We start from the raw sequence: 27,839 nt of genomic DNA on the forward strand, positions 1-27,839 counted from the left end.
TGGCAGAGACACAACAAAAAAAGAGAATTTTAGACCAATATCCCTGATGAACATCGATGCAAAAATCCTCAATAAAATACTGGCAAACCGGATTCAGGAGCACATCAAAAAGCTTATCCACCATGATCAAGTGGGCTTCATCCCTGGGATGCAAGGCTGGTTCAACATTTGCAAATCAATAAACATAATCCAGCATATAAACAGAACCAAAGACAAAAACTACATGATTATCTCAATAGATGCAGAAAAGGCTTTTGACAAAATTCAACAGCCCATCATGCTAAAAACGCTCAATAAATTCAGTATTAATGGAACGTACCTCAAAATAATAAGAGCTATTTATGACAAACCCACAGCCAATATCATACTGAAGGGGCAAAAACTGGAAAAATTCCCTTTGAAAACTGGCACAAGACAGGGATACCCTCTCTCACCACTCCTATTCAACATAATGTTGGAAATTCTGGCTAGGGCAATCAGGCAAGAGAAAGAAATCAAGGGTATTCAGTTAGGAAAAGAAGAAGTCAAATTGTCCCCGTTTGTAGATGACATGATTGTATATTTAGAAAACCCCATTGTCTCAGCCCAAAATCTCCTTAAGCTGATAAGCAACTTCAGCAAAGTCTCAGGATACAAAATTAATGTGCAAAAATCACAAGCATTCTTATACACCAGTAACAGACAAACACAGAGCCAAATCATGAATGAACTTCCATTCACAATTGCTTCAAAGAGAATAAAATATCTAGGAATCCAACTTACAAGGGATGTAAAGGACCTCTTCAAGGAGAACTACAAACCACTGCTCAGTGAAATAAAAGAGGACACAAACAAATGGAAGAACATACCATGCTGATGGATAGGAAGAATCAATATCGTGAAAATGGCCATACTGCCCAAGGTTATTTATAGATTCAATGCCATCCCCATCAAGCTACCAATGAGTTTCTTCACAGAATTGGAAAAAACTGCTTTAAAGTTCATATGGAACCAAAAAAGAGCCCGCATCTCCAAGACAATCCTAAGTCAAAAGAACAAAGCTGGAGGCATCACGCTACCTGACTTCAAACTATACTACAAGGCTACAGTAACCAAAACAGCATGGTACTGGTACCAAAACAGAGATATAGACCAATGGAACAGAACAGAGTCCTCAGAAATAATACCACACATCTACAGCCATCTGATCTTTGACAAACCTGAGAGAAACAAGAAATGGGGTAAGGATTCCCTATTTAATAAATGGTGCTGGGAAAATTGGCTAGCCATAAGTAGAAAGCTGAAACTGGATCCTTTCCTTACTCCTTATACGAAAATTAATTCAAGATGGATTAGAGACTTAAATGTTAGACCTAATACCATAAAAATCCTAGAGGAAAACTTAGGTAGTACCATTCAGGACATAGGCACGGGCAAAGACTTCATGTCTAAAACACCAAAAGCAACAGCAGCAAAAGCCAAAATTGACAAATGGGATCTCATTAAACTAAAGAGCTTCTGCACAGCAAAAGAAACTACCATCAGAGTGAACAGGCAGCCTACAGAATGGGAGAAAATTTTTGCAATCTACTCATCTGACAAAGGGCTAATATCCAGAACCTACAAAGAACTCAAACAAATTTACAAGAAAAAAACAAACAACCCCATCAAAAAGTGGGCAAAGGATATGAACAGACATTTCTCAAAAGAAGACGTTCATACAGCCAACAGACACATGAAAAAATGCTCATCATCACTGACCATCAGAGAAATGCAAATGAAAACCACAATGAGATACCATCTCACATCAGTTAGAATGGCGATCATTAAAAAGTCAGGAAACAACAGGTGCTGGAGAGGATGTGGAGAAATAGGAACACTTTTACACTGTTGGTGGGATTGTAAACTAGTTCAACCATTATGGAAAACAGTATGGCGATTCCTCAAAGATCTAGAACTAGATGTACCATATGACCCAGCCATCCCATTACTGGGGAGATACCCAAAGGATTATAAATCATGCTGCTATAAAGACACATGCACACGTATATTTATTGCGACACTATTCACAATAGCAAAGACTTGGAATCAACCTAAATGTCCATCAGTGACAGACTGGATTAAGAAATGTGGCACATATACACCATGGAATACTATGCAGCCATAAAAAAGGATGAGTTTGTGTCCTTTGTAGAGACATGGATGCAGCTAGAAACCATCATTCTTAGCAAACTATCACAAGAACAGAAAACCAAACACCGCATGTTCTCACTCATAGGTGGGAACTGAACAATGAGATCACTTGGATTCGGGAAGGGGAACATCACACACCGGGGCCTATCATGGGGAGGGGGGAGGGCGGAGAGATTGCATTGTGAGTTATACCTGATGTAAATGACGAGTTGATGGGTGCTGACGAGTTGATGGGTACAGTACACCAACATGGCACAAGTATACATATGTAACAAACCTGCACGTTATGCACATGTACCCTAGAACTTAAAGTATAATAATAATAATAATAATAATAATAATAAAAAAAAAACAAATGTTCTTTCGGAAAACTTAAGCCTGCTAGTTACATAATTATAAAAACTAATTATATTAGTATTTTTAATACAAGTAATGCACATTTAAATTTTAGTTTAAGTGACCAACAGATACTCTAAATTAAACAATAAAGAGCTAAATAGAATTCAAACACAGAGGTTGGGTGAGTTCGGATGAGAGAATTAAAACACCAAGTTTTAAAGCCTAACAGAATTATATCACTAGGTTAGCTGATTCAACAAATACACATTTGTCATTATGCATTTTATTCTCAAATTCTAAATCTTGGATTAATGTTTGCAACAAAATCAGTTCTTTATATTTTCTTACTCTTTTGCCAAAATGTATTGGCATTCATACAGTTCTGCAGTTCAGTTTATATGTCATTGTCATTTTTTTCTTAGAAACATATTTCAAAGTTATTTTCAGTGTGAGACCCTGAAACTTTTAGACAGAGTAAACTGTGTTTGCATATTAATTGAGAAGTTAGTGCACAATATCCACTTTAAAAGTTGAAAGCAAGCTAATTCTTTTGGGGTTGCTTGGTAACTAATAAGGAGAATGTCAAACTGAAAGACAAGTTTGACTGGAGCAGCTTTTGAATAAATAATAGAATTGTTGTCAACTTTAGCCTTAAAGAAGTGAGATGGGGTCCAATTCTAAGTTAAACTAAAGCAAAGACAGTTGAAAAGTCTTTTGTGTTTTCTTAGTAAAATTCTCCCCTATGTTTGTGCCTAAACTTATTCCTTCACCAACAATTTATGATTAATGTAGAGCCATTGAAAGCAAATTCTGAAGGTATTATTTAATATCTGTTATGATTAAGTGGAATGGCCTAAGGCATTTGAGAAGCATGATTATTTATTATTCATTAACCATTTGCTTATTTATTTATAAATCCATATTCATGCAATTTAGTGATTTCTTAGAGAACTATATGCCCACCAAGAGTTATTACTTCTCCAATAAAATATTTTACGTAAGATGGGGTATAGGGGCTCACCCCTCTAATCTTAGCACTTTGAAAGGCTGAGGCAGGAGGATTGCTTGAGCCTAGGAGTTCAAGACCACCCTGGGCAAAATAAGGAAGCCTCGTCTCTACAAAAAATAAAAAAGAAATTAGCCTAGAATAATGGTATGTGTCTGTAGTCCCAGCTACCTAGGAGGCTGCAGTGGGAGGATCACTCCAGCCTGGGAGGTCAAGGCTTCAGTGAACCATGTTCATGTCATTGCACTCCAGTCTAGGCAACAGAGCAAAATGCTCTCTCAAAAAAATTATACGTACATATTTTTAAAGGTGAGAATCATGTTCCTGGGAATATGTACAAAAATCATTTTGATCCTCCTATAGTGAAACTTTATATGAAACTGTTGATCACATATTTACTTACATATTTTGACCTATTTTCTGTTTTATTTCCAGCAGGAAAAAAATCAAGAAAGTTCAAGAGTCAAAGGTAAGAAATGATTGCTTTAAGATAACAATTACATAAACTCATAAAAGAAAGAAAAAAGAGATGTGATGCTGCTTTGAATAAAAAGTCAAAAATGAGAAAATAATGATAATTAAAAATATTCAGTGTGATTTTACAGCCATTTTGAGCCTTTTGAGGATTTTGGGTATTCTTTCTTGATGTTTTCCACCTTCATACAGTGCTCTTGAAAACATCAACTTTATTTTATTTATTCCCTATATTGTAGTGATTGAACTACTCCACCAACCATTTTTCCTACAAGTTGGTGTTGTGTCTCCTCTATGTATTGGCAAATGGACTTCCTCAAAATGTGTTTCATGGAGACCCAACTATGTAGTCACTGCCATCTAGTTAATTTTCTACAAAAAGGCTACAACATATTTATGCATTAAAAGTTGGCGATAGCTCCCAGTATGCTAATAGGCCACATTATTCTAATGTTGGAAGACTCTTTTCTCTATAGTCACATTCTTAAATTTTGAAGTTTACTAATCGAGATAATAAATTAGTCTATGTAGATTGTCATCCTGCAATAAAAGGCTTCCATTAACTTGTGCTTCTGCTGATCATAATGATGGCACATCACAGACTTTTCTTAGGTTGTTCCCTCTGGCGTCTCCATTCACGTGTTGGCTCTTCTTAGTCTACATTTTGGGCTTCGTTGCTCACCTTTCCCTTCCCAAAGGCATCCCAACCCCAAGCCTGTCTAAGGAGTGAAGCACAGTTGTCCAGTTTTTTTCCCTCCTTTTTGAATAGAAAGATACGTTTACTGTTTTTACCTTTTTCAATGTTCTACAAAAATTTAAAAATGAACATGAAGTAGTTACTAAGCTTACATGGTCTTCTGAAATGCTGAAAGGGTAGTTACACTTCAGAGGCTCTCTAGATTGTCAATACAATCTTGCTTATTTATAACAAGTCCAAATAAAATCCTCTCTGCACATTTCCCCACAACTGACTGACTTTTACAACGTATTTTTTTCCATGTTGGGTCATCTGTGTGTCTATATTGCTGAAGAATAAAAAACACATGCTTTTGTATTTTTAAATAATTTTGCAAGATATATTTTGTTCAAATGAATTATGTAAGACTGTTCTTCCAGGGATTCCCAAACTATTTGTGTGCATTTTCAGCAAACTGAAGTATTGTTTGTTATTTTATATGTGAAATTATTACACTTATTTATCCTCCAAGCACTCATATTAACTCCAAGTTTTATACTTTTGTGTTGCAAAGGGGAATTTTTACTTCAAGATGTGCTGTATGATGTGCATTTAAATGATGCATGCATTTTAAGTTTACTGAGTACGCATCTTCCTTCTTATGAAGGGTTTCAGGGTTTCAGGTTTATCTTAAATCATATTTGTATGCTTTTATAGTAAAATAAGTGTACTGTAACTTTCTTCTTGATAATTTATTGCCTTGGGCTATATAAATCATATCATCTGAAGTAGTAGAAATTACGTTTTTCCAACTACTCTCTAGGAACATGTTTTCTTTTATAATGCAATAACAATTTCAAGATGATGTTTGTCACTCCTTTCACTATTAGTAGCTAGCACATGCTTCAGAAATTTCACACACATTGTGGCTTTAGACTACTAACTTTGTTTTTTTTTTGAGACAGAGTCTCTGTTGCCCAGGCTGGAGTACAGTTGTGTGATCTTGGCTCACTGCAAGCTCCGCCTCCTGGGCTCAAGGAATTCTCCTGCCTCAACTCCCAAGTAGCTGGGATTACAGGGACCTGCCACCACGCCCAGCTAATTTTTTTTGTATTTTTAGTAGAAACAGAGTTTCACCGTGTTGGCCAGGATGGTCTGGATCTCTTGACCTTGTAATCCTCTCGCCTCGGCTTCCTAAAGTGCTGGGATTACAGGCGTGAGCCACCGCTCCCGGCCCTAGTAAATCAGAGATACATGTTCACATGAGGACTTGTTGCTTGTCTCTACTTCGAATAGCACTACATTTTTCTTGACTATTTATGGGAATCATCTTGAAACGTTATTTTACTAGAAATTAAGAATGACCTCTTAAAAATGTTTTCAGATGTTAATATTGAAAGATAAAAACCCATTTCGAACCATGAAAGCTATAGCTTACTCATTGGCAGATGACAAAAATTCTGAAAATCAAATATTTTATATTCATTGATTACTAATTATTGAAATGTGAGCTATGTTCTCATTTGATATTAATAATCAATTATCAGCTAGTAATTCTTTGAAGTTCCTGACTAATTGTTAACCTCATTTATTCAAACACATTTATTACATTGTGAGGAGTATGTCTAGAAGTCTTATTTTCTGCATTCTGTGCCTATTTCTGCTAATGACAGCAACCTCAATGTAATGATACCAGTGCCCTGAACTTTTATTAATATATAAAATGTTTGTTAAAGATAACCTTCCATAAAATTGCACTGAAGATTATAACAGAAAAATGAGATAGTCCTACAGATTTGAAAGAAAGGATCAACTACCAGGCAGCCATATTTAGTAAAGTGTTCTTCAGTAATACAACAGATAAAACATGTTAAATATTGTACATTAGTGCTTAAAATGCTTTGAGAATTTTATAACTATTATTAGACAATGTTTTCCTTTGAGGAACACATCTAAAATAAGAAACACAATAAATTAGTTCACCCCTAATAATTTTTAGGAAGTATTTAAATTTATGGTTTCTTTATTCACTTATATTTGAGAGCATGTCTCTAGAGTTCTCAGAGAAAATGGTAATAGACTTTGAGATTTAAGTAACTATTGGTTTACGAATAACTTACAGAGTCTGTCAACTTAATAAAGTTTTTAATTTTCAAAATAATATAAAAGATTTATGACAACCATAATGATAGCATCCTTTGTGGAAAGTGCCTGTACTACTGCACTCTTGCATGCTCCTCAGTATCAGCCTTACCCTTGCTCTGTAAATACAAGGATGTTGGACTGTCCATCCACCGAAAAAGTTCGGTTGCTTTTATTGCAAAATTATCTCCTCCTGTTTTTTTCAAGTGGACACTCTTGCCTTTACGCATTCAGAAGTGATAAAAATAAAGTATGATTTTTTTTCATTTCCAGTTATATTTTGGTTAAGACTTTGCAATTAAGAGACACTGAGCTCTAAAGTTATTTCCCTAATGAGCACTTCCATATAATATATTTTAATACTTATATTTTTGTAAATATCTATTAGATTTCAGACATTGTATTGAGTTTTCTACATATATCATCTCATTTTAATCTTCAAATACATATTATTAAATAAGACTTAGCATTCATACATGCTAGAATTTTGAGAAATCATATCCAAAGTATATAATTCAGACCAGGCATAGTGGCTCACACCTGTAATTCCAGCACTTTGGGAGACCAAGGAGGGTGGATCACTTGAGGTCAGGAGTTCAAGACCAGAAGACCAGCCTGGCCAACATAGTGAAAACCAATCTCTACTAAAAAAAAAAAAATTAGCCAGGCATGATAGTGCATGCCTATAATCAGGAGGCTAACGCAGGAGAATAGCTTGAAGCCAGAAGCAGGTTGCCGTGAGCCGAGATCGTGCCACTGCACTCCAGCCTGGGTGACAGAGCAAGACTCTCTCTCTTAAAAAATAAAAATAAAAAGGTAAATAATTTAGATCAATATTGCCATTTTTGTTCTTTCCTAAAATAGATCATGGTTTATTTAACAAATTACCAATTGTACATTAGGTAAATTTAGCATACTGTTATTAGTGACACTTTTTGTTATAAATTTTATGGACATGAATTTTATTATTTATGTATTATTTTCCTTTAATCGTGTGGTTATAAATATTGACTCTCTTGCAAATTTACATAAATACTGTTCAGTGCTTCATAACTTTAAGAAAAAAAATCGATGATGATAAACACGTCACAATAGTGTTCTAAGAAAGTATCTAGGACTTGTGCCAGTTTGTTTACTAAATACTTATCTTTGAGAAATGACTTAACCTCCCTTGATATGATTCATCTTTTTTGGTAAATATTAGCACAACATACCCATGGTATTAAAAGTCCTTTACATATAAGATATTCTAAGGCTTATAATTTTAAAAGGACATTAAACAATGGTATTATTATAAACATTTATCTTTCAAAACTCTATAATCCTCCATAAGCTCAATGAGACAAGTATTATGTCATATATATCAGTGAACATGAAAAGGGGAAGCCACACACTTGTTCTTCCTATAAAGCAAATGTTCTTATGTATATGAAACCACAGGAAAATATTATGCTAAGACTATATCTAATCAAATTAAAAGTGTGTATTTGAGACAATAAAGGTATTATGGCACCTGCAAGCTACACACACATACACACACACATACATACACACACACACACACACACACTCTCTTACGTACATATACATTACTTTCAGTTTATTTTTATGCAGCCATATGTTCAGATTCTCCTTTATTTTCTTTATTGTATATTGGCACCTCAGAGCACTGAAAATCACCTAATGCATCCAGGGATATATATTTATATCAATCAAGTCAGAGGGGTGTTGCTGTGAGAATGGAAATAGGGAACTCCAAATCTAGAATTCCTGAATATTCAGAGCTCTTTCTAGTAGATTAATCTCACAGTTTCTGAGGTTGGTCACTACTTCAAGGTGAGGTAGCCAGTCAGAAATGGTGAATAGATAGAAATGGGCCTTCAGATTCTTAGTATTGAAAGCCATTAGCTATATTACATTGACCGATTAAAATGTCATGTAAAACTGAAAGATGGTAATTCATGTATTTTAGCCCTATATGAGACTCTGTATAATTATTGCATGTCTTTATATTTATAAAATACAATATAGCCAGTAGCATAAGTAATACCTGAAATGGAGTTTATTACAATTTCATGAAATGCTTAGTCACTATATTTTTAGTGAATTGCAGTACATGCTTTATTTGTTTGTTTATTTATTTATTTATTTAGACAGAGCCTCACTCTGTTGCCCAGGCTGGAGTGCAGCGGTGAGATCTCGGCTCACTGCAAACTCCACCTCCCGGGTTCAAGCAATTCTCATGCCTCAGTCTTCCGAGTAGCTGGGATTACAGACGCATGCCAGCACCCCTGGCTAATTTTTGTATTTTTAGTAGAGACGGGGTTTTGCCATTTTGGCCAGGCTGGTCTTGAACTCCTGACCTCAGGTGATCTGCCCTCCTCAGTTTCCTAAAGTGCTGGGATTACAAGCATGAGTCACCACACCTGGCCAATACATGCATTATTACGATTGTTATGTTTGTTAATATTTAGTCCAGAAAGTTATTTTTGGAGTTAATCATTGCTTGTAAAATTTATGAAAATTGAGTATTTTTGTCTATTATACTCAATACTTATAATCCTCAAGTACCTAAAAGACAAGAAAACTTACTCCTTGAAAATATCAGTCAAGGGATTCATGATTTATTTTCTTGGTTTTTAGCAAGCAGTAATGCTGAACAAATGTCAGACAATTTATATATGGTAGACTTGTAATAATAATTCTTAAAAAATAATTAAGTGTTGTAAAAGAATGTGAGGACAACAAATGGTTTATACTGTAATTTTTATGCCATAGCAATTGCATTATATGAGAAAAATTCTATTTTCTCGGATTTATTTTATTAAAAATCAATTTTCAAAAGTAAATGAGAGTAGAATGCATTCTCATGAGTAAGTATTGGTTACCTCACAGCAAAATATTAGTGTCACATACACATAACTTGATAGTAGATGATTAATTGGCAACTCTTTAATTACCAATAAGAGAATCTAAAATATGTCAAAATACTTAACTTTATACTCGACTTAACAATACGAATGCAAATTGTTGACTAATAAATCAATTAAAATGTAATTCTCAATTATAATGAGCTCATTGAAATATTTTCTGATTGTCATTAGCTGGCATCTGTTCCATTTATGATCTTTACTATTTAAAAAATGTCATGTCTTTATGTGAGTGAGATTTATGTTTTTGTGATAATGCAAGTTTTCAAAATAGAAATAGTAAAACACTGAGTACAAATTCTGAAAGCCATTACGCACATAAGATAATAATTGCTACTTTGAAAAACATTCAAAAGCATAATTTCAGTTCTAATAAACAATTCTATAAAACAATGAATAATTAGTGACTATTCAAAATTAACAATTCTATAAAACAATAACCAATTCTATGAAAGAAAATTAAGTAAATTTTAACTTATTCACTATAAATAATCTAAATGATGCCATCAAATGCCTCTCTAAATTGCTTTCCTGTAATACAGACCTCAATGTAAGTAGTAGCTTTTTCTGAGTATAAGGGTAGTATTTATTCTCCATCCTTTAAAAAACTCATTGAAATAAATTGTTACAATTTAAAATGATATTGATGGATGTCCTTCTGCCACAGGAAGCAGGGAGAAGAACATCCTTCTCTAGCTAATAATCCCGTTTCCATCAACCAGAAGAGTTTTCAAAAAGTAACTGGTCATGTTTCTTGTTTATTCTAAGAAGGGCTCAATTCATATTATGCCAAACCACATAATATTTCTCTCCCCATTTTGCATATATCCTCTAGTTTTCAAAAGTTTACCACCAATACATTTTCTTATCCGATGGATCACTTGTCTGGGTTTCAGAGTCATTTATTTTGCAGCTCATTTTGCCCACCAGAAGGCAGTGCTGTTAAAAAGATATCAACACATTAGCCATGTTGGGGAAAACAACACAGAATAAATTGATTTAGGTTTTTTTGTATTAATAATAAATAATGAATTTGTTGAAATCTGCATTGGATATGAAATGAATGGTATTCAGAAGCTTAAGTAACTTTTATTTGCATAATCCAGTATTGTCTTAACCTACACACTAACATCTCAATATTGTTCTTTTCTTTCAATCACCAAAACAAGATTTCTTGATTTCTTGATTCTAGACTTAACAGAGAGCTAAATGCTTTCTAGTGCAAGTTTCGTAAAAAGAAGTACATATAAGCTCACGCCTGTTATTCCAGCACTTTGGGAAGCCAAAGCGGGTGGATCACTTGAAGTCAGGAGTTTCCTAACAGCCTAGTGAACATGGTGAAACTCCGTCTCTACTAAAAACACAAAAATTAGCCAGGGGTGGTGGTGGGCGCCTGCAATTCCAGCTACTCAGGAGGCTGAGGCAGTAGAATTGCTTGAACCCGGGAGAAGTAGGTTGCAGTGGCCAAGATTGTGCCACTGCACTCCAGCTTGGGTGACAAGAGGAAAACTCTGTCTCAGAAAAAACAAACAAACAAACAAACAAAAAAACATAAGCTGTCTCCTGAAATAGTTGAGTGTCATGTTTCAAGAATATCAAGTAATATTAACCAAAATGTGTTTGATGGCTTAATTTATTTAGCTTGAAGGAATAACTTCACTTACCTAGAATGGTTGGCCTTTAATGAAAGAGCAGCTCTTGAAATGTTCATATGAATATTGCCTTTTTTTCTTACGAAAATCCCTGTTTCATTTGTCAATACAAATTATACAATCTATCACATTTCCTTTTTTGCTTTGTTTGTCCAGGAACTATAAACATGAAATTTGGCTTTATTAAAGAGAGCATATTTGCTTGGAGTTTTTAGAATATGTATTTCATCTTTCTTACCTAAGAACCTAGCATTTAGTTAAGTGCATTTTAAGTATTTTTATGTTATTTGAAATATATTTTAGAATTATTAATATAAAAATTTCATATAAAAAGGTTTGCAATTCTGTAAGTGGTATTATACCCAATGACTTCTATGATACTAAGTAGATAGATGGGTTTTTTTGTTGTTTAAATATGATACACTATTTAGAGTTTTACCTATTATTCCAAAATCAAATAATATCTCTCTTAAATAATTATAAGATATATTTCACAGCTGCAGCTCATTATATGGGTAATAACTTTTTTGAATTACTTAGATAGTAATAATGTCATTCTACTAAAATTTATGTCATTGCTTCTTAAATTATTGGGGCATGGAATCATTATCCATAGGACACTTGAATGGAAATTCTGCTCGAATATGCTCTGTACTATTGAAAAATTTCTATGTAATCCTTTATCCCAGAATTCAGACTCTGAATACTAGGCTCAATTATTTATCCCCCACTTAAGATTTCTTAATCTCCCTTTCTAACCTGTAATATAAATATAATATGCCACAAAGTGCTGTTTGAAGTATTAAATGAAGTTAACTACATAACCCTTTTGAGTAAAATGCAAAAAATCGTGTTTTAAGTACATCCATGGTAGAAACATATATATCGAAAGCCTCAATTTCATATAATGTTAAAATTAGAGATCAAGAAGTGTTGACTTCTATGTCGAACCATTATTTTACAAAATTTTAAGTTATAATTCACTTATTTTCCAAACTTGAAGATACCTGACCTACTGATATTTAGTATCCTCTAGTTGTCTAGAGGATACTTATTTTTAGACTAACACTATACTTACCTTGTTTTTCCCATGATGCATGGAGCACCATAATGAAAAAAATACAGTAGATAGTACTTTGACCATAAATATATATAAAAGATGCTTTCCTTATTTGGGGGGAAGTAAAGCATTATTCTCTCAGAGTACGAATTTGATGTTATAATAATGGCATATATTTAAATTTAGGGCCAAGTTGCAGTGGCTCATGCTTGTAATCCCAGTGTTTTGGGAGGCTGGAGGATTGCTTGAGGTCAGGAGTTCAACACCAGCCTGAAAAGCGTAGTGAGACCCTGCCTCTAAAAAAATCAAAATAAATAAAAGAATTAGCCTAACATGGTGGCACGTGTGTAGTTTAGCCCCTCTGGAGGCTGAGGTTGGAGATCCCTTGATCCCATGAGTTCAAGGCTGCAGTAACTATGATCATGCCACTACATTCTAGGCTGGGTAACAGAATGTGACCCTGTCTCTAAAATAAATAAATGAATAAATAAATAAAGGAATTTATCTGAAATTCTTAAAAAAAAAACAAGAAACAAACTTAATAACTTAAACTATTGTTTGTAGTTAAATACTACTACATTTAGAAACAACTGCTGTGTGCCCCAAATTTTGTGGTAATGTTAGCTTGCCAGAAGAATTCAGGAAAAAAAAAAAAAAGATAATGGTAAGCTCAGCTGCAGCAGATAATGAAGGTTATTTAAACAAATATGTGTTAATTTAAATATTAGAAACAGTGTTAGGTGCCAGGGAAATAAAAAGTAAAGATAAAATTTCTGTCAGGTCCTCTGCCAAGTGCTTTTCAAGTTCTGTGTTACTTTATATAACCCTCAGAAGAATTGTATATATTCACAAGAAGGTAAATATTGATGATCTATGTATCATCTAAAAATGACAATTGTTACCATTTTGGTATATGTGAATTCGGAATATTTTTACATATGCAAGTGTATTTGTGAAAAACTTCCAGTATTGCTTTAGAAGTGTTAGTGAATATCCTTTTTTAAATAAAGTTTGCATATGCTCTGTGGTGGATTCTGTGAAATGGTTCACTTAATAACCATTTCAAACACCAAATGGCATGCTTTCCTTTTTATAGACTTTTTTACGGGGTCTAGTATATCAAAAGCTACATTTCCCAGATCCCTTTGCAGTTAGCCTTCTAGATTTGCTTGACGTTTCTCCTATCAGATTCATGCAAGCAGGGCCTTTTATGGAATGACTTACTGAAAGGCCAGCCCATTTTTGTGGGATACCCATTTTCCTTTCACAGATAATGGCAAGGGCCGTGTGGCTCTGAAGCCCGAAGCCAGCAGGTAGGGAAAAGTCTTCCTCTATGGTTAATTCTGATGATGCAGAGGTAGCAAATCCTTTCATGTCCCAGTTCTATGATGGACCTTTAAAAACTGTTTCTAACAGCTCACTCCACAAACCTTTTTTTCAACCCTATCAGCTATTTTCTACAACCCTTAATAAATCTCTTTTACTTAAATTATGTAGTGCAGATTCTGTAGTCTGGCACAAAGATCTTTGATCAATGTATCAGTTCATTCTAGAACTAAGAACAACTAAGGATCTGGTATGGAAATATAAAGTACCAAGGTATGATCAGACATTGATAATACCTTGTTCTTTTGGGAAGATTCTGGGAAGCAAACTCATCTGCAAGGCTGATGCAGGCAATGACAATCAGGAGGTACAAGATGTTAAGCCCAAAGGGTAGAGGAAACATATGTATGGTTTAGGCACATATAAAACCAGAGGGTGCAATCTAGCTTGCAAGCATAACTCTAGGAAGTTTTTAACTTAGATGCAGTAATGCTTCAAGCAGTCACTTATTCAGACTTAGGTGTTGAACACCAACTACATGCCATTGTTTTGGGCACTGGAGATACACTACTGAACAAAATTTAAAAATTCTTTCTTCCTAAGTCTTAGATTGCAGGTCCTAGGAAATCTTAGCATACCATATGAGAGTTAATGTTTTCCAGAAAGCAACTCAAATCACCTAAAAAGATCAGGTAGCTTTTCTTGTAAATCCTGAGAACATGAGAGGTCTCTTTAAAAAAAAAAAAAAAAGTACAAATGTATGGGGATACACGTGTAGTTTTGTTACAGGCACAGATTTCATAGTGGCCAAGTTGGGGCTTTTAGGGTACCCACCACTCAGATAATGTAAATTGTGCCCATTAACTAATTTCTCATCATACCCCTCCTCCCATCTTCTAACCCTTTCGAGTCTTCATTACCCGCCAATCATTCTATTCTCTACGTCCATGTGTACACATTTTTTAGCTCTACTTAAGAGTGAGAATATGTGATATTTGACTTTCTTTGCTTGGCTTATTTCACTTAAGATATGACCTCCAATTCCATCTGCCTCTTAATCTTGTCCCTAAAACTCTTTCCAGTGGTTTAGAATCATGGAGATTAAGTCATAATTGTCATGATGTAATTTGCATGAATTCATAAAGGGAAAGGGCTCTATGTCGCCTGTTGGCCCTATTTGGAGTTTGTAAACATTTTATTCTCCCAGGGATATGAAGCAGCAATGACTTTAATGGGATAGACTTAGAACACAAAGGAGCCTAACTTATGGTTTACCCTAGAAGATATCATTAAGTTTTTTCTTTCTTTATATGGCAATCTTTCTAATTTGCCATACAAATTGCTATCCTTTAATGGACAGGGTAGAACATTATTTTCTATTATAATTTTTAATAAATTGTGTTTTAAGTTTCTTTAAAACTCTTGGTATGGAGGTTATATGTAAATTATATACAGTGTGAATATAAAATATTAATATATGAAATGCAATCTTATAGATTATATGAGATATCATGTTTAATATATTATGGAAATAACATGTAATTAATACAATTATAATATGAAGTTATGATGTGTTTTTTTAATTACTTGTTTACATGTAAAAGGCAGAAATGCTGTTTTGTTAGATGAATATATTGCATAGTGATGAAATCTGAGTTTTTGGAATAGCCATTAATCTAAATAGTCTACATTGTACCCATTAAGTAACTTTTTTTTTCCTCTGAGACAGAGTATTGCTCTGTCACCCAGGCTGGAGTGTAGTGGTGCAGTCTTGGCTCACTGCAACCTCTGCCTCCCAGGTTCCAACAATTCTCCTGCCTCAGCTTCCCAAGTAGCTGGGATTACAGGCACCCGCCACCACACCCAGCTAATTTTTGTATTTTTTAGGAGAAACAGGAGTTTCACCATGTTGGCCAAGCTGGTCTCGAATTCATGACCTCATGATCCACCTTCCTCGGCCTCCGAAAGTGCTGGGATTACAGGTGTGAGCCATCGTGGCCAGACGTACCTTCTTATCTCTTACCCAGAAACCTCCTACCTTTCAAAATCTCCAATGTCTATTATTTCACACTCTATGTCCATGTGTACACATTATTTAGCTCCCACTTTAAGTGAGAACATGCTGCATTTGACTTTCTGTTTCTAAGTTGTTTCCCTTGAGGTAATGGCCTCCAATTCCATCCATGTTGCTGTAGAAGACATGATTTCATTCTTTCATACTAAGGCTGGGTAGTATTCCATTGGTTATGATTTACCTGTGTGTGTATTTATGTTTCCATTGTGTGTTTTATGAAGACTTTAAAGGAGAGCTAATATTTATAAATCTCTTACCATGTTTCACAAACCTATTGTTTATTTCTTCATCTTATTAAATCTTGAAAAATATCTCTGGGAAGGAGGGATAATTTTACATATAAGACAAATGAGTCTTGGAGATTAAATACTTGGCCAAGATTATGCTGTTAATAAACGCTTGGAGCTAAGTGTAATTAACTGTACTGTGTTTACTTGAGATTGCCACTCTTGAAATTATCCCTATGAATCCTATTTCAATGCAATACATTTAAATCTTTCTATTTTGAGATATACCTATATATAAAAATATGTTTATTTGCAGTTGCCTAGTAGTAGCTAATGTAGACTATATCGTATCCATTGCAATATGGGAAGTTTTGTCTTCTCAACATTTGAATAAGTAGGTTAATAATTTAGATGCCAGAATTCAATTGAAAAATGTATTCATCACAACAAATAAAAATGTAAACAGCTTGCATAATATAAAATGGGAGACGGACTTAAACTTTTTCTACAATACAAGCAATAAAATTGCTATTTGACTTAAACAAACAAAAGATTAATTTTACTCACCTTTATAGCAATTTAAAAAATTTAAAAAGTAAAATTAAGACATGAAAGGACCTTTCATGAGGTGGCTAATAATGCAATAATTATTTGGTTCAATCAGCACAAGGCACACGATATTTGCTGAAAAATCATTAATATTTGAAATGCTTTGCTTGTTTTTGTTGTTTTCTGTTTTTTCTTTTAATTAAAAATATGTAACTTTTTTCTGTTTTTTTTTCTTTTAGTTAAATGAGAGGTTACTTAATTTTCATCTGCCTGGTTAAATAGAGTCAAATAATTCTGCTATGTGATGAGTAGTCAAATGGCCAACTTGGCTTTGACATTCTGTAGCCATGTGACTACAGGCAAGATACCTGATTAGTCTAAGACTCCATTTTCTCTTCTCTAATTGAGAGCCAAACATTAGTCCCCATCTATTGAAGCTATGGTGAGGGTTAACTATGATTGTCTACAGAAGTATTTGAAGCAGTTTTTGTTTCATAGTTAATACTTAATAATTGCTAACTTAAATACTATTGTAATTTATTGAGTATCTTAATATGTGAACTAAGACTGAGGGAATCATTAAATAACTATTAGGGAATCATTAAATAGCTGTGAGTTTCCATGAATGGTAGCAGACAGGTATCTGTAGCAAGGACATGAATACCTTTCATAATGGATATCATTTGTAACATTAAACTAATTATCTATTTTTTTAAATATTGAGGTTAACTGTCACCGAACAGACTTACCTTGAATCCATTTTGTTCAACAACTTAAGTATTTAAATTTTGTCCATAGCATAAATTTATCCGTGGGGCCTGTGTCCCATGACCCTGGTTAATCAAGGCATGAAAGTGCAGTGTCATTTATTCAAATGGATAATCATATATTTTTTCATTTGCTATAAACTTTCTCATTTATAATTTGAAGATTTTTTGGAAATGTTTTTGTGAGGCTCAAATAAGATAATGAATGTAATAATATATGAGACATTATTTAGCATATTACCTGGAATCTTGTAGGTACTCAGTAGATGCTTGTTAAGTCTAAATTGAATTGCAGTTTGTGAATATCTATCTTTCATTTATATGTAAATTTATATGTATACATTCATATTAAATTCACAATGTCTCTAAAGTTTTATAAAAATAAAATATAAAAATAAATGCATATATACTTATATATGCTTCTATTTGTAAATATATAAAATTAATTTACTTTCCATCTTTTGAAAAGCATATCATAACACACACACACACACACACACACACACACACAGAGAGAGAAAGAGAGAGAGAGAAAGAGAGAGAACCAGTTTATTTAATGGCTAAAACCAAGAAATCCACTTTTGTATCTTTATAAACACTCTGACATGTGTCTGCTTCATAAAAGATATTGAGAATATATTTGTGAGTAACTGCTGAGTGAAGGAGTAAGATGTGTTTAAGTACAAAATGCCATTATACAATCAAAGGAAAGTATTTAATACAACACACCATGAATTATACAGGATATTTCTAAGTAGAAATGTGATACATTTTTTAATCAAAATTAATTACATTCTACTATGTTCTATGCATAAATAGTAGCAAATATATTCTCTCATTCATTTTTTATAGGGTATAATCCAGAAAAACAATGTAGCATAGACTAATGTTAACTTTTTACATTTGCTGTCATCTATAACATTTCAAGAATTGAGGTTGCAAATCTGGAAGTACACGTTTTCATAATGAATTGAAAAATGAGTTGGTATCTAGATCATATGATTAGCTAGAGTTTTATTAGGTAGCATACATATATTGTGATTAGTGCAAACTATTTTTATTTCTTAAGCAGCTTTAGGAATTACACATGTATTACCAAAGCTTCATTTCCCTCAATTGAGGAAAAAATGTGTGCCGTATCACACAAACTACCACATTTCAGATGCAGGGAGAAAAAATATTTCTTATAGATGACTGACAAAGTCAAACGTATAGTCCCAAATAACATGAATAATATTATCAAAGGGCTACAGATCCTGCAACATGACATTAAGTATTTTATTAGGATAATGTAGTTAGTTATCAGTGGATTGGTTACTGCAGTGATACTATAAATAATATATGGACAATTTAGACTTCTAATATTGTTTCCAAAGTTTATAATTAAAATGTATGCAGCATGTAATTGATGGAGATAATGAATGAAGAAGACAGATCTGTCTAGACTGAAATGCAAGATAGAAAAATATGTAACTCCTTTAATATAAAACTATTAACTGTGGCGTCTGAAATGCAAGATAGAAAAATATGTAACTCCTTTAATATAGAACTATTAACTGTGGCGTCCCAGAAGAGCAGGAACTGACTTGGGTCTTATTTAGGGCACAGTGTTTTCTCAAGTTTTCTGGAACTTGAGAAAAAATACTGAGTTAGCAGATGGCACTGATTTTTTTTTTAATTAAAGAAATGTAAAGCTATTGGACACAAAACACAAATATTATGTAGGCAGACAAAAAAGTTATGACAAGTAGGCTTTATTGCCAACAATGGTGAAGGAAGAAAGAATCTAAACTAATATTACCAGTAAGCATTTGGTAATTATTAAATAGTTACTCTTACACAATATGCTGCAAAATAAGGAAATAATTATTTAAAAATTCAAAGTGTTATTACCAATTAACTACAGTATTAGGTATCAATAGGGTTTTTGACAATTTAATGGAAAACAATATTCTAACACTGTAAAACTTATGCTGTTTGGGTAAAGTATGCTAACTTACATAATCTTGTTTTATACATTCTTTAACCAGGCCCAACTCTAAAAGTGGTGAGGCCTGAACCAAGAGTACAAATAAAGCACTCCACCTGCCCACACACCTTGGTTTGCCCTACTTCTCTTCTCTTACTCCTAAGCACATGACCTTTTCTACCATTTACCCCCTAGGAAAATTAAAAACAAGCATTATCTGAGAAGGGGCCTGTGTAGGACATGGAAGCAGGCACAGGGCTATTTGTTAGGGAAGTCGGGGGTCTAATTGCATTGAACAAGACCCAGAGGAGGGCAACTCACAGAACTGGACTTAGCCCCATGAACTGCTTTCTTTGCAAGGAGGGGAACAGACAAAGTTGGGTTGGAGTGGTTCTAGCAAAGCAAGGGGCTCAAGACAGGAAGCCACAGCATAATCCCGGGCAGCAATGCATTAGAAGGTAAAATGAGTTGGACAATATGATCTAAGAAAGGTAAAAGGAGTCGGGAAATTTGCATATAGGGAAGTTTAAATAAGGGACTCTGGAAGAACCATGGCTTACACGAGATAAAACTACATGCTGAAAATCTTGAGTGTGATGAACTTGTTATCAAACCTTTATATATTAGGAGAAAGTGCCATCCATTTTGTGGTCTTATTCTCAAACGTATTTTAATATTCTGCTGACCCCATTCTCCTCTGATTTTAATTTGCTTAGTGGTCTGCTGAAAGTATGAAAATAAACAAACAACATGAAAGCCAGAAAATGATATGCCTTCCAGTTGAATATTCTGCATTGTTGTTTGAAAATTAGCCTGCTTTAAACTACTCTTCAAAATGGCAATGGAAACCCTGTACTGAATCATAATACTTTCTGTTGTAAATTTAACACATCTTCCTCCTTATATGATCATCTCATAGGTACCAGATAACATTTATAATAATTTTAGTGTGATATAATAGAAATATCAAGAACCAGTTTGTCAGAGAACAATGCATTTTATTTTAGGGGCTTGTATTAGTCAAGTAATTTATCTGGAAAAACAAACTTAGGTAGAGATGTGGTAAAGAATTTGGCTTTTCTCTGGTTATTCTGAGAACATGCTGGCAGATAATCTACATGATGATAGCATTCAGCCCATCTGTTATGTGGTCTGCACACCGCAGGTCCGACGATCATAATTACAGCAGGACAAACCCGCACAGGATAACCATGGGGGTACTTGCAAAGACTGACTCTAAGAGAAAATTACGGAGAATAAGTGCAGAGGGAATGTCTACGATCTTTATCCATATTTTTTAAAACTTTACTTTTAAAACATTTAACTAAATTATTAAGCCTATATTTAATCTTCAGTGTGATCAACCTCCTTGGAATTTATCAAGACAGTTGTAGGACTTCGTAAATTTACAAATCCTTTTCAATCAAGACTACAGATATGCTGATGGTTAGTGTGGACGTGTGTCTCCAAAGATGCTGAAATGGGTCAGAAAAAAAGATAGCTTTAACTCTAAGACTACTGCCTCCAAATTTGAAAATCTATTCTAATTTTCTTTGACTTCCCAAATTATGCCCAGTCATGTTGTGAACGGTAATTCATCCAAAGTTCTATACTGATGCAGTATAACATGATAAAGATGCTCAAAAATGCCAGGAACATGGAGATACTCCAAATGTAATTAGGAAACTCATTCTTATTTGAAGCCTGGGGAAGCCATTACAGAAATTTAATAAGAAGACTAAATCCCCACGTAAGTTAAAATCTAAAGTCACTAAAGTTCAAAGGAATTAAAACTAAAAAAAAAAAAAAAAAAAAAAAAAATCCATTATCAAACACCTTTAAGTCCAAAGAAAATCAAATTTTCTCCATTTCTTATCCTGCTCAGAATGAGCCCTAGGGAATATCAGAGCCTGGTTGCAATGTTGCTTCCTTCAGCAACTGCAGCCCAGCCAGCTGTTTTCCATAGGGTTGATGTGATTCTCTTACAACCTTACAATTTGAATTACTTCAGTACCAAATTTTGTGTGCCTCTTTTTCAGAGAATCCAAAGATTATCAGTCTATTCTTATCAAGAAAGTTTTGAAAAGAAGCTTATTTCCAAAACCTAGACAAAGTTATTCCACTCAAAAGTATGCTTTTAGAACCCAGAATTTAGTTTTGACCAAAACCATAACAGAAACTCAGTGCTATCTGAGTAAATAAGGCTAGAGAATGAGAATATACTTTATTTCAGACACTTTAGGATGCCTGTAGGTGGATGCCAGTTACCCAAATTCATGAGCTTTGAGAGTAAGTCGATCAGAAGACTCCCAACAAGAGGTTAATTATGGCAGGCTATTTACTGTATCTGTGAAAAAAGTAGTATCTAATGAACATTCCCTCCTTTCTCAGAGAGTGGCTAGTGAAACCTGAGTACTTTATTTTGAAATTGAAGAAAGTAGAGTGAAAAACAGCCTTGCCAAATCTTTCTTTATGTAGTTTTCCTTCTCATCCAGCATATGAAACTCCTTTTAATCTCCTGTCTCAACTGAACTTTCCTTAAAACCAGAGACTTTGGAAAAGCTTACGTGCTATTTTATGGCAAGTACAAACACAGAGATTGAAGAGTAAAGAAAAAAGTAGAAAGGAGGAGAAAGTTGAAGAGCCATAGATGCAGTGCTTTACCAACCTGGCCCTCACAGTTTGCGACTAGTTAGTTATTTGCTTTCATAGGACATTTTTAACAAAACTGTCTGAAGCTACTTGGTCAGCAAATAGTTTATCCATCATAAGGAAGGGAGAAGAATTAAATTGAATTTATCCACCACCCCGATACTCCATTAGTCAAAACTTGCAATACAGGTACTAACTTTCCCACACCACAAGGTTGTGTCTGGGTTCAGGCTAAGTTATATCTGTGCTTTAGTGGGCAGTGTGTGGTGTGGCATGACACGTGGTGTGACATGTGGTGTGACATGTTACTGGGGCATACTCATGAATATCGGAGAAGAAGTGCATATTCCAGAAACTATTTTGAAAACGATGGAAACTTTTTGATTTGGCTCCATGACTGAAGTAACAGCTCAGTTGTGATTTGAGTCATACAGTCAGGAATCAAACCAAGTAAGCAGATCTGGAATGATAAGTGAAACGGAATCCATCCCACTTCCCTTTTTTCTTGAGTTCTGTGTTTCTGCTACACTAATGTTGCAATGCATATGACTCTTCAGTGACCCAGCCTCTCTTCCTTCATGTGGACTAACATTTATAGCCCCTTGCCAGAGTAGCTCATTATACTGCCTTATCGTGGGGCACTTGTTCATGTCTGTAAGTTCTACCTCTGTGGGAAAGTTTTATGACATTTTTGATTGTAAAATCACTCCGAGAAGATTTCTAAATTTATCGAGCCATTGATACTTCTGAAAGTTTGCACTAGGAACATAGTGAGGGCTATCGATCTGCCGTGGGTTTTTCAAGCCACTATCTCTCCTCAAATTTTGAATGTTTCAACCTTGAGTAGCATTTCTAGCTGCTGTTTTCAATGCAATAATGGAAAGGAACTTATCTTACTTTCCTACTTTCCTTCTTCTTCTTCTTTTTTTTAAAGCCTTTAGTAACCTGTTTATAAAGTTAGTCTCTTCTCTCCTATGTAAAAAGATAGCTATTTTCTGTATCTAAATGCCTTGCTTCCCTTAACCATCTTATATTTTTATCTAGACTTAAAAAAAAAGATTTTAGAGTCAATGTGTTCTGAACCTGTCAAAGGCATCCATTCAAACAAATGATGTTCACCTTCACTTTCTTGACGTAGATAATCTCACCCAGGAGAACCATGGCATGGACTCAGTCTACCATCAGCCCAGCTGCCATATTCTGTCATATCCCTTTTTTGTTATGCTTTCTTTCTTTCTTTTTTTTTTTTTTTTTTGAGATGAAGTCTCGCTCTGTCACCCAGGCTGGAGTGCAGTGGCCCAATCTCTGCTCACTGCAAGCTCCGCCTCCTGGGTTCACGCCATTCTCCTGCCTCAGCCTCCCAAGTAGCTGGGACCACAGGTGCCCGCCACCACACCCAGCTAATTTTTTGCATTTTTAGTAGAGACGGGGTTTCACCGTGGTAGGCAGGATGGTCTCGATCTCCTGACCTCATGATCCGCACACCTCGCCTCCCAAAGTGCTGGGATTACAGGCGTGAGCCACCCCGCCCGGCCTGTTATGCTTTCTTTTATGGTGTCAGTTCCACAAATTTATCTGACATATTCTCTCATGGCACAGGAAATTCTTTAATGGCCAATTAACTGTAACATAATCATCTAAATTAAATTTTTATTTTTCAAATCTCTCAATACAAGCTAAGTTCTTTCACCATTTCCTTTTTAGCCCCGAATGCAAAGTGGAATTTGAAACATCAGATTCAAGCTTGACAATAATACATTTAAAACCAGAACCTCAGTAGTAGTATGTAGCATGCTTGGACTCCAGCTGTTTTGCAGTATAAAAGTCATTCCTCTTAGACAAGGCTGAAAAGCACATTGCAAATAGCAAATAACTGTTCTGTTCTTTAAAATCTAAGTGGTAGGTATATAGGAAGATGCTCTTTTCCATACAAATGAATTCTTGATTCAGATAAACCTGATGACTCCAGCCTCTGCAGCTCACTAGTGGTATCTCCTGAGCCTCCCACTTGCCTCCACAGATGCAGGGTGGCGCAAGTGCAGCTTCTACAGACTGCACTGGAGAGCCAGCACACCCCAGACCTCCAGGCCTGCCCCTTTCCTCGTCTGTGAAGGCTCTGTGAGTGATGTGACATTGGCTGCCCTCATACAGTGCATTTTGGCTTCTGAGATCCATGAGGCTCTTAGTTTGCTTAAATCTAGATGTTCAGCACCTTTATCAAGCTCAATGCACTTTTTCTTAAGGCTTGAGGTTTGCAGGCATTTTTTTTTTTAAATGTCTATGGATAAGTTTTTCAAATGCCACCATTACCAACAGAAGTAAAAAAAAAAGTCACCATACATATTTGATTTAGGTTGTAGACAGCCTCAAATTTATTTACATAATTTAATCTAAACCTTTAAAAAACAAACAAAAAGACTGAGTTACTAGTGTTGCTTACTAATGTGTGAAGTCAAGCCATGTGCCATGATCCCAACCTGTAAAACCTAAGTCATCAAGGCAGGGAAGAATAATCTTAGAACAACATCAAAGGACCTATGGAGAATAAGCCTAGCTTCTATTTTTCCTTCCCAAATTATACTCTCAGAGAACTCCTGCTTTTTCCTTTAGAAATAATGTGCTCTGCCTTCCCAGGGGCATCTATAAACTATTTTGGTGTTCCTGGATTTTATTTTGCTACATAACATTCCTCAAAAACTTTCTGTAAGGAAACAGAAGGAAGGAAACATCAGGAGAGGAAGAATGTTCCTCCATCTAATCTACACTTCCTGATCTTCAACACTGTCATTCCCAAAAACCTGGGTGAATGGACTGAATATTGAAATGATCTTGAGAAATTAGTCAATTGTAATAGACATTTGTGAAAGTATACTGAATTTTTTTTTTTTTTTTAAAGACTGAGTCTTGCTCTGTTTCCCAGGCTGGAATGTGCAGTGCAAGATCTCAGCTCGCCTTCTGGGTTCAAGCAATTCTCCTGCCTCAGCCTCCCAAGTAGTTGGGATTACAGGTGCATGCAACTATGCCTGGCTAATTTTTGTATTTTCAATGGAGACAGGGTTTCACCATATTGTCCAGACTGGTCTGGACCTCCTGACCTCATGTGATCTGCCCACCTTGGCCTCCCAAAGTGCTGGAACTACAGAAGTGAGCCACGATGCCCGGCTGAGAAGTTGTATTTTAATAAGTAAATTTCATAATACTCTAAGTTTCAAAAATTGTAATGAAATATAATATATAGAGGAAGGGGCAAAAAACATAATTTTGCAAAAAAAAGTTTCTAAGACTCCTTCAATATTATACTATTAAGCACTCAGATATTTGATTTTCTCTCAACATCCATTTCATATGTCTAAATTTCTTCCTTATATAATTTAACTAAAAGCTATAAAATAAATTAAAGCTTTCTATGAGAATTTCAAGTATTGGCAAAGGGGGATATTTTTCTACCAAAAATCATTTGGCAGGGTACAATTAAAATTCATATGCTTAGGATTATTTACTTTTACTTAAAATTTTTCCATAGATTTTATTAATTGAAGAAATAATTGGAATGTTTTGAACTATGGTTGAATTGAAATTTGGGTTATATTATTTCATTTTTCACTGTAATTTTCTGTTCAGTAATTCTCCATGTTTACTTGAATAATTTATATATTCTCTTCAGATATCTAAGGTTACATCAATGCAAAAGAATAAAATTCTAATAACCTGAACAGTTGGAATAATGATTATTAAAATTCAGCATTTTTACTGCTGAATAAGTATGAAGATTTCTGTGGTAGCATGTTCCTCAAAATAAACTATATTTTTTCCTTGTCCTCACCTGAAAGGTGACATTTGACTTTATGTCTCATCTCTGTCTGTTGTCCTGTAGGGATACACACCCAAAGGGTTTGCAAAAGTTGTGTTTAATTTTCAGATATAAACTAGACAGTATATTCCCGGATATCACCCTTGGAACATAGTGCATCACATGGAGATTTAGAGCTGTACATACTTACTGAACATCAAGGCAGTGCAAAGTGCTTGCCTAGGTATAATAAGAATATACAATTATGAAATACATCACCTGTTCTCTAGAAGCTTGTGAATTGCTAGATAAGTCAAAAACACACACAGAGAGAAATGTAATGACAGAATAAACAAGACTCTAGAGAAGAATAATAAATAGCAGGTTTTAGGAAGACTTTCAAATGAATGAGATTTGATGTGGCACTTGAAAACAAATGAAACAACTGAATCCAAATATAAAGGTTAACAGAGTAAAATGATGGCCGGGCGTGGTGGTTGACACCTGTAATCCCAGCACTTTGGGAGGTTGAGGCAGGCAGATCACCTGCGGTCACGAGTTCAAGACCAACCCGGCCAACATGGTGAATCCCCGTCTCTACTAAAAATGCAAAAATAATTAGCTGAGCATGGTGGCAGTCGCCTGTAATTCCAGTTACTTTGGAGACTGAGGCAGGAGAGTCACTTGAACCTAGGAGGCAGAGTTTTCAACGATCCAAAATTGCACCACTGCACTCCAGCCTGGGCGACAAGAGCAAAATGCTGTCTCAAAAAAAAAAAAAGAGTAAAGTAACGAGCACAGGTTCCTTGAGAGGGCTGGACGGAGAAGAGTCAGGAAACACAGGAAAAGTATGTCTTCCAATTTTAAGAAAAATATGATTTTTGTTACTGTTAGACCATATGTTAAACCATATGCTCTGGTTTTTGCTTTGGGAAATCTGATCTTGGGAGTAGGGGCCAATTTGAATTCTAAAAATTCAAGTAATATCTTCTGGCATATAACTCAATATGAGCCTGGGAATGAAAATCTTAATGGTTTGGTGATAAAAGGAGCAATGACTCAGCAGAAAAATGCCACTGGATATGTGAGTGTTCCCCTAACTCCAAACCTCCAACCTTCCAGGCATCGTTGCACTCTAGTTTCACTGCCATGCACACTTCTCCTCACAATTAGAGGCAAATAAAAAAAAAATCAGATGTGTTCTGCCTTCATGGGGCATCTATAAACTGTTCTGATGTTCCTGGATTTATTTTGATACACAGAATTCTTCAAAAACTAATTATCCTAAACACAGAATTACCATATAGCCCAGCAATTCAACTTTTAGATCTATATATATATATAAGAGAAATAAAAACATACACCCACACAAAAAGTTGTACATAAATGTTCATAACAGCATATGTAATAAGAAAAAAAATGAAAACAATGAAATGTTTGTCAACTGGTGAATAGTTAAGCATATGTGGCATATTAATGCAATGGTATAATATTCAGTAATGGAAAATGAAGTACTGACACAGGTTACAACTCAGATGAACCTTTGAAATGTATGAAGTGAAAGAAGCCAAATGCGAGAGGCCACATTTTCTATGGGTTTGTTTACATGAAATGATTAGAATAGGCAAATATGTAAATACAGAAAACATAACAGTGTTTACTAGGCCTGAAAGTGGTGATATGAGGTGGAAGAGAGAGAGAGACTGCTAATGGGTATATGGTTGCTTTGGGGATTATGAAAATGTTCTAAAATCAGATTGTGGTGATGGTTGTGCAATCCTGTGAAAGTCACTATACACTGGAAAAGAGTGAACTACATGGTGTGTGAATTATTTATTACATGTTCCTCCATTTTTTTTCTTTTCAGCATGATAATTAAATTATTATTTAGGACAATACATCCTATTAATATTTAACTTCTCTGTGATCTTTAAGAATCAAATGTATCTCAATTACTTTTTAATAATTTTCTTAAGTGAGCATGCTTTTTGTTTTTATTTTCTCTGCATTTTTAAAATTTTATCATCTCAGAGT

At 34.7% G+C, this 27,839-nt stretch overlaps 1 protein-coding gene across 5 annotated transcripts in view; it reads left to right on the forward strand.

Moving 5' to 3' along the window:
* FSTL5 (follistatin like 5) overlaps window positions 1-27,839 on the forward strand; it is an 811,548-nt gene that overhangs the window by 137,889 nt on the left and 645,820 nt on the right. For 3 of the 5 annotated variants that reach the window (XM_050791292.1, XM_050791294.1, XM_050791296.1), the window contains exon 3: window positions 3,953-3,986. In XM_050791292.1, coding sequence (XP_050647249.1) covers window positions 3,953-3,986 — 34 coding nt within the window. The remainder of the gene's footprint in view (window positions 1-3,952; window positions 3,987-27,839) is intronic. The other 2 variants (XM_050791293.1, XM_050791295.1) reach the window with 1 other exon arrangement.

This window comes from Macaca thibetana, chromosome 5 (genome assembly GCF_024542745.1).
Source record: "Macaca thibetana thibetana isolate TM-01 chromosome 5, ASM2454274v1, whole genome shotgun sequence".
NCBI classification, from domain to species: Eukaryota; Metazoa; Chordata; class Mammalia; order Primates; family Cercopithecidae; genus Macaca; species Macaca thibetana.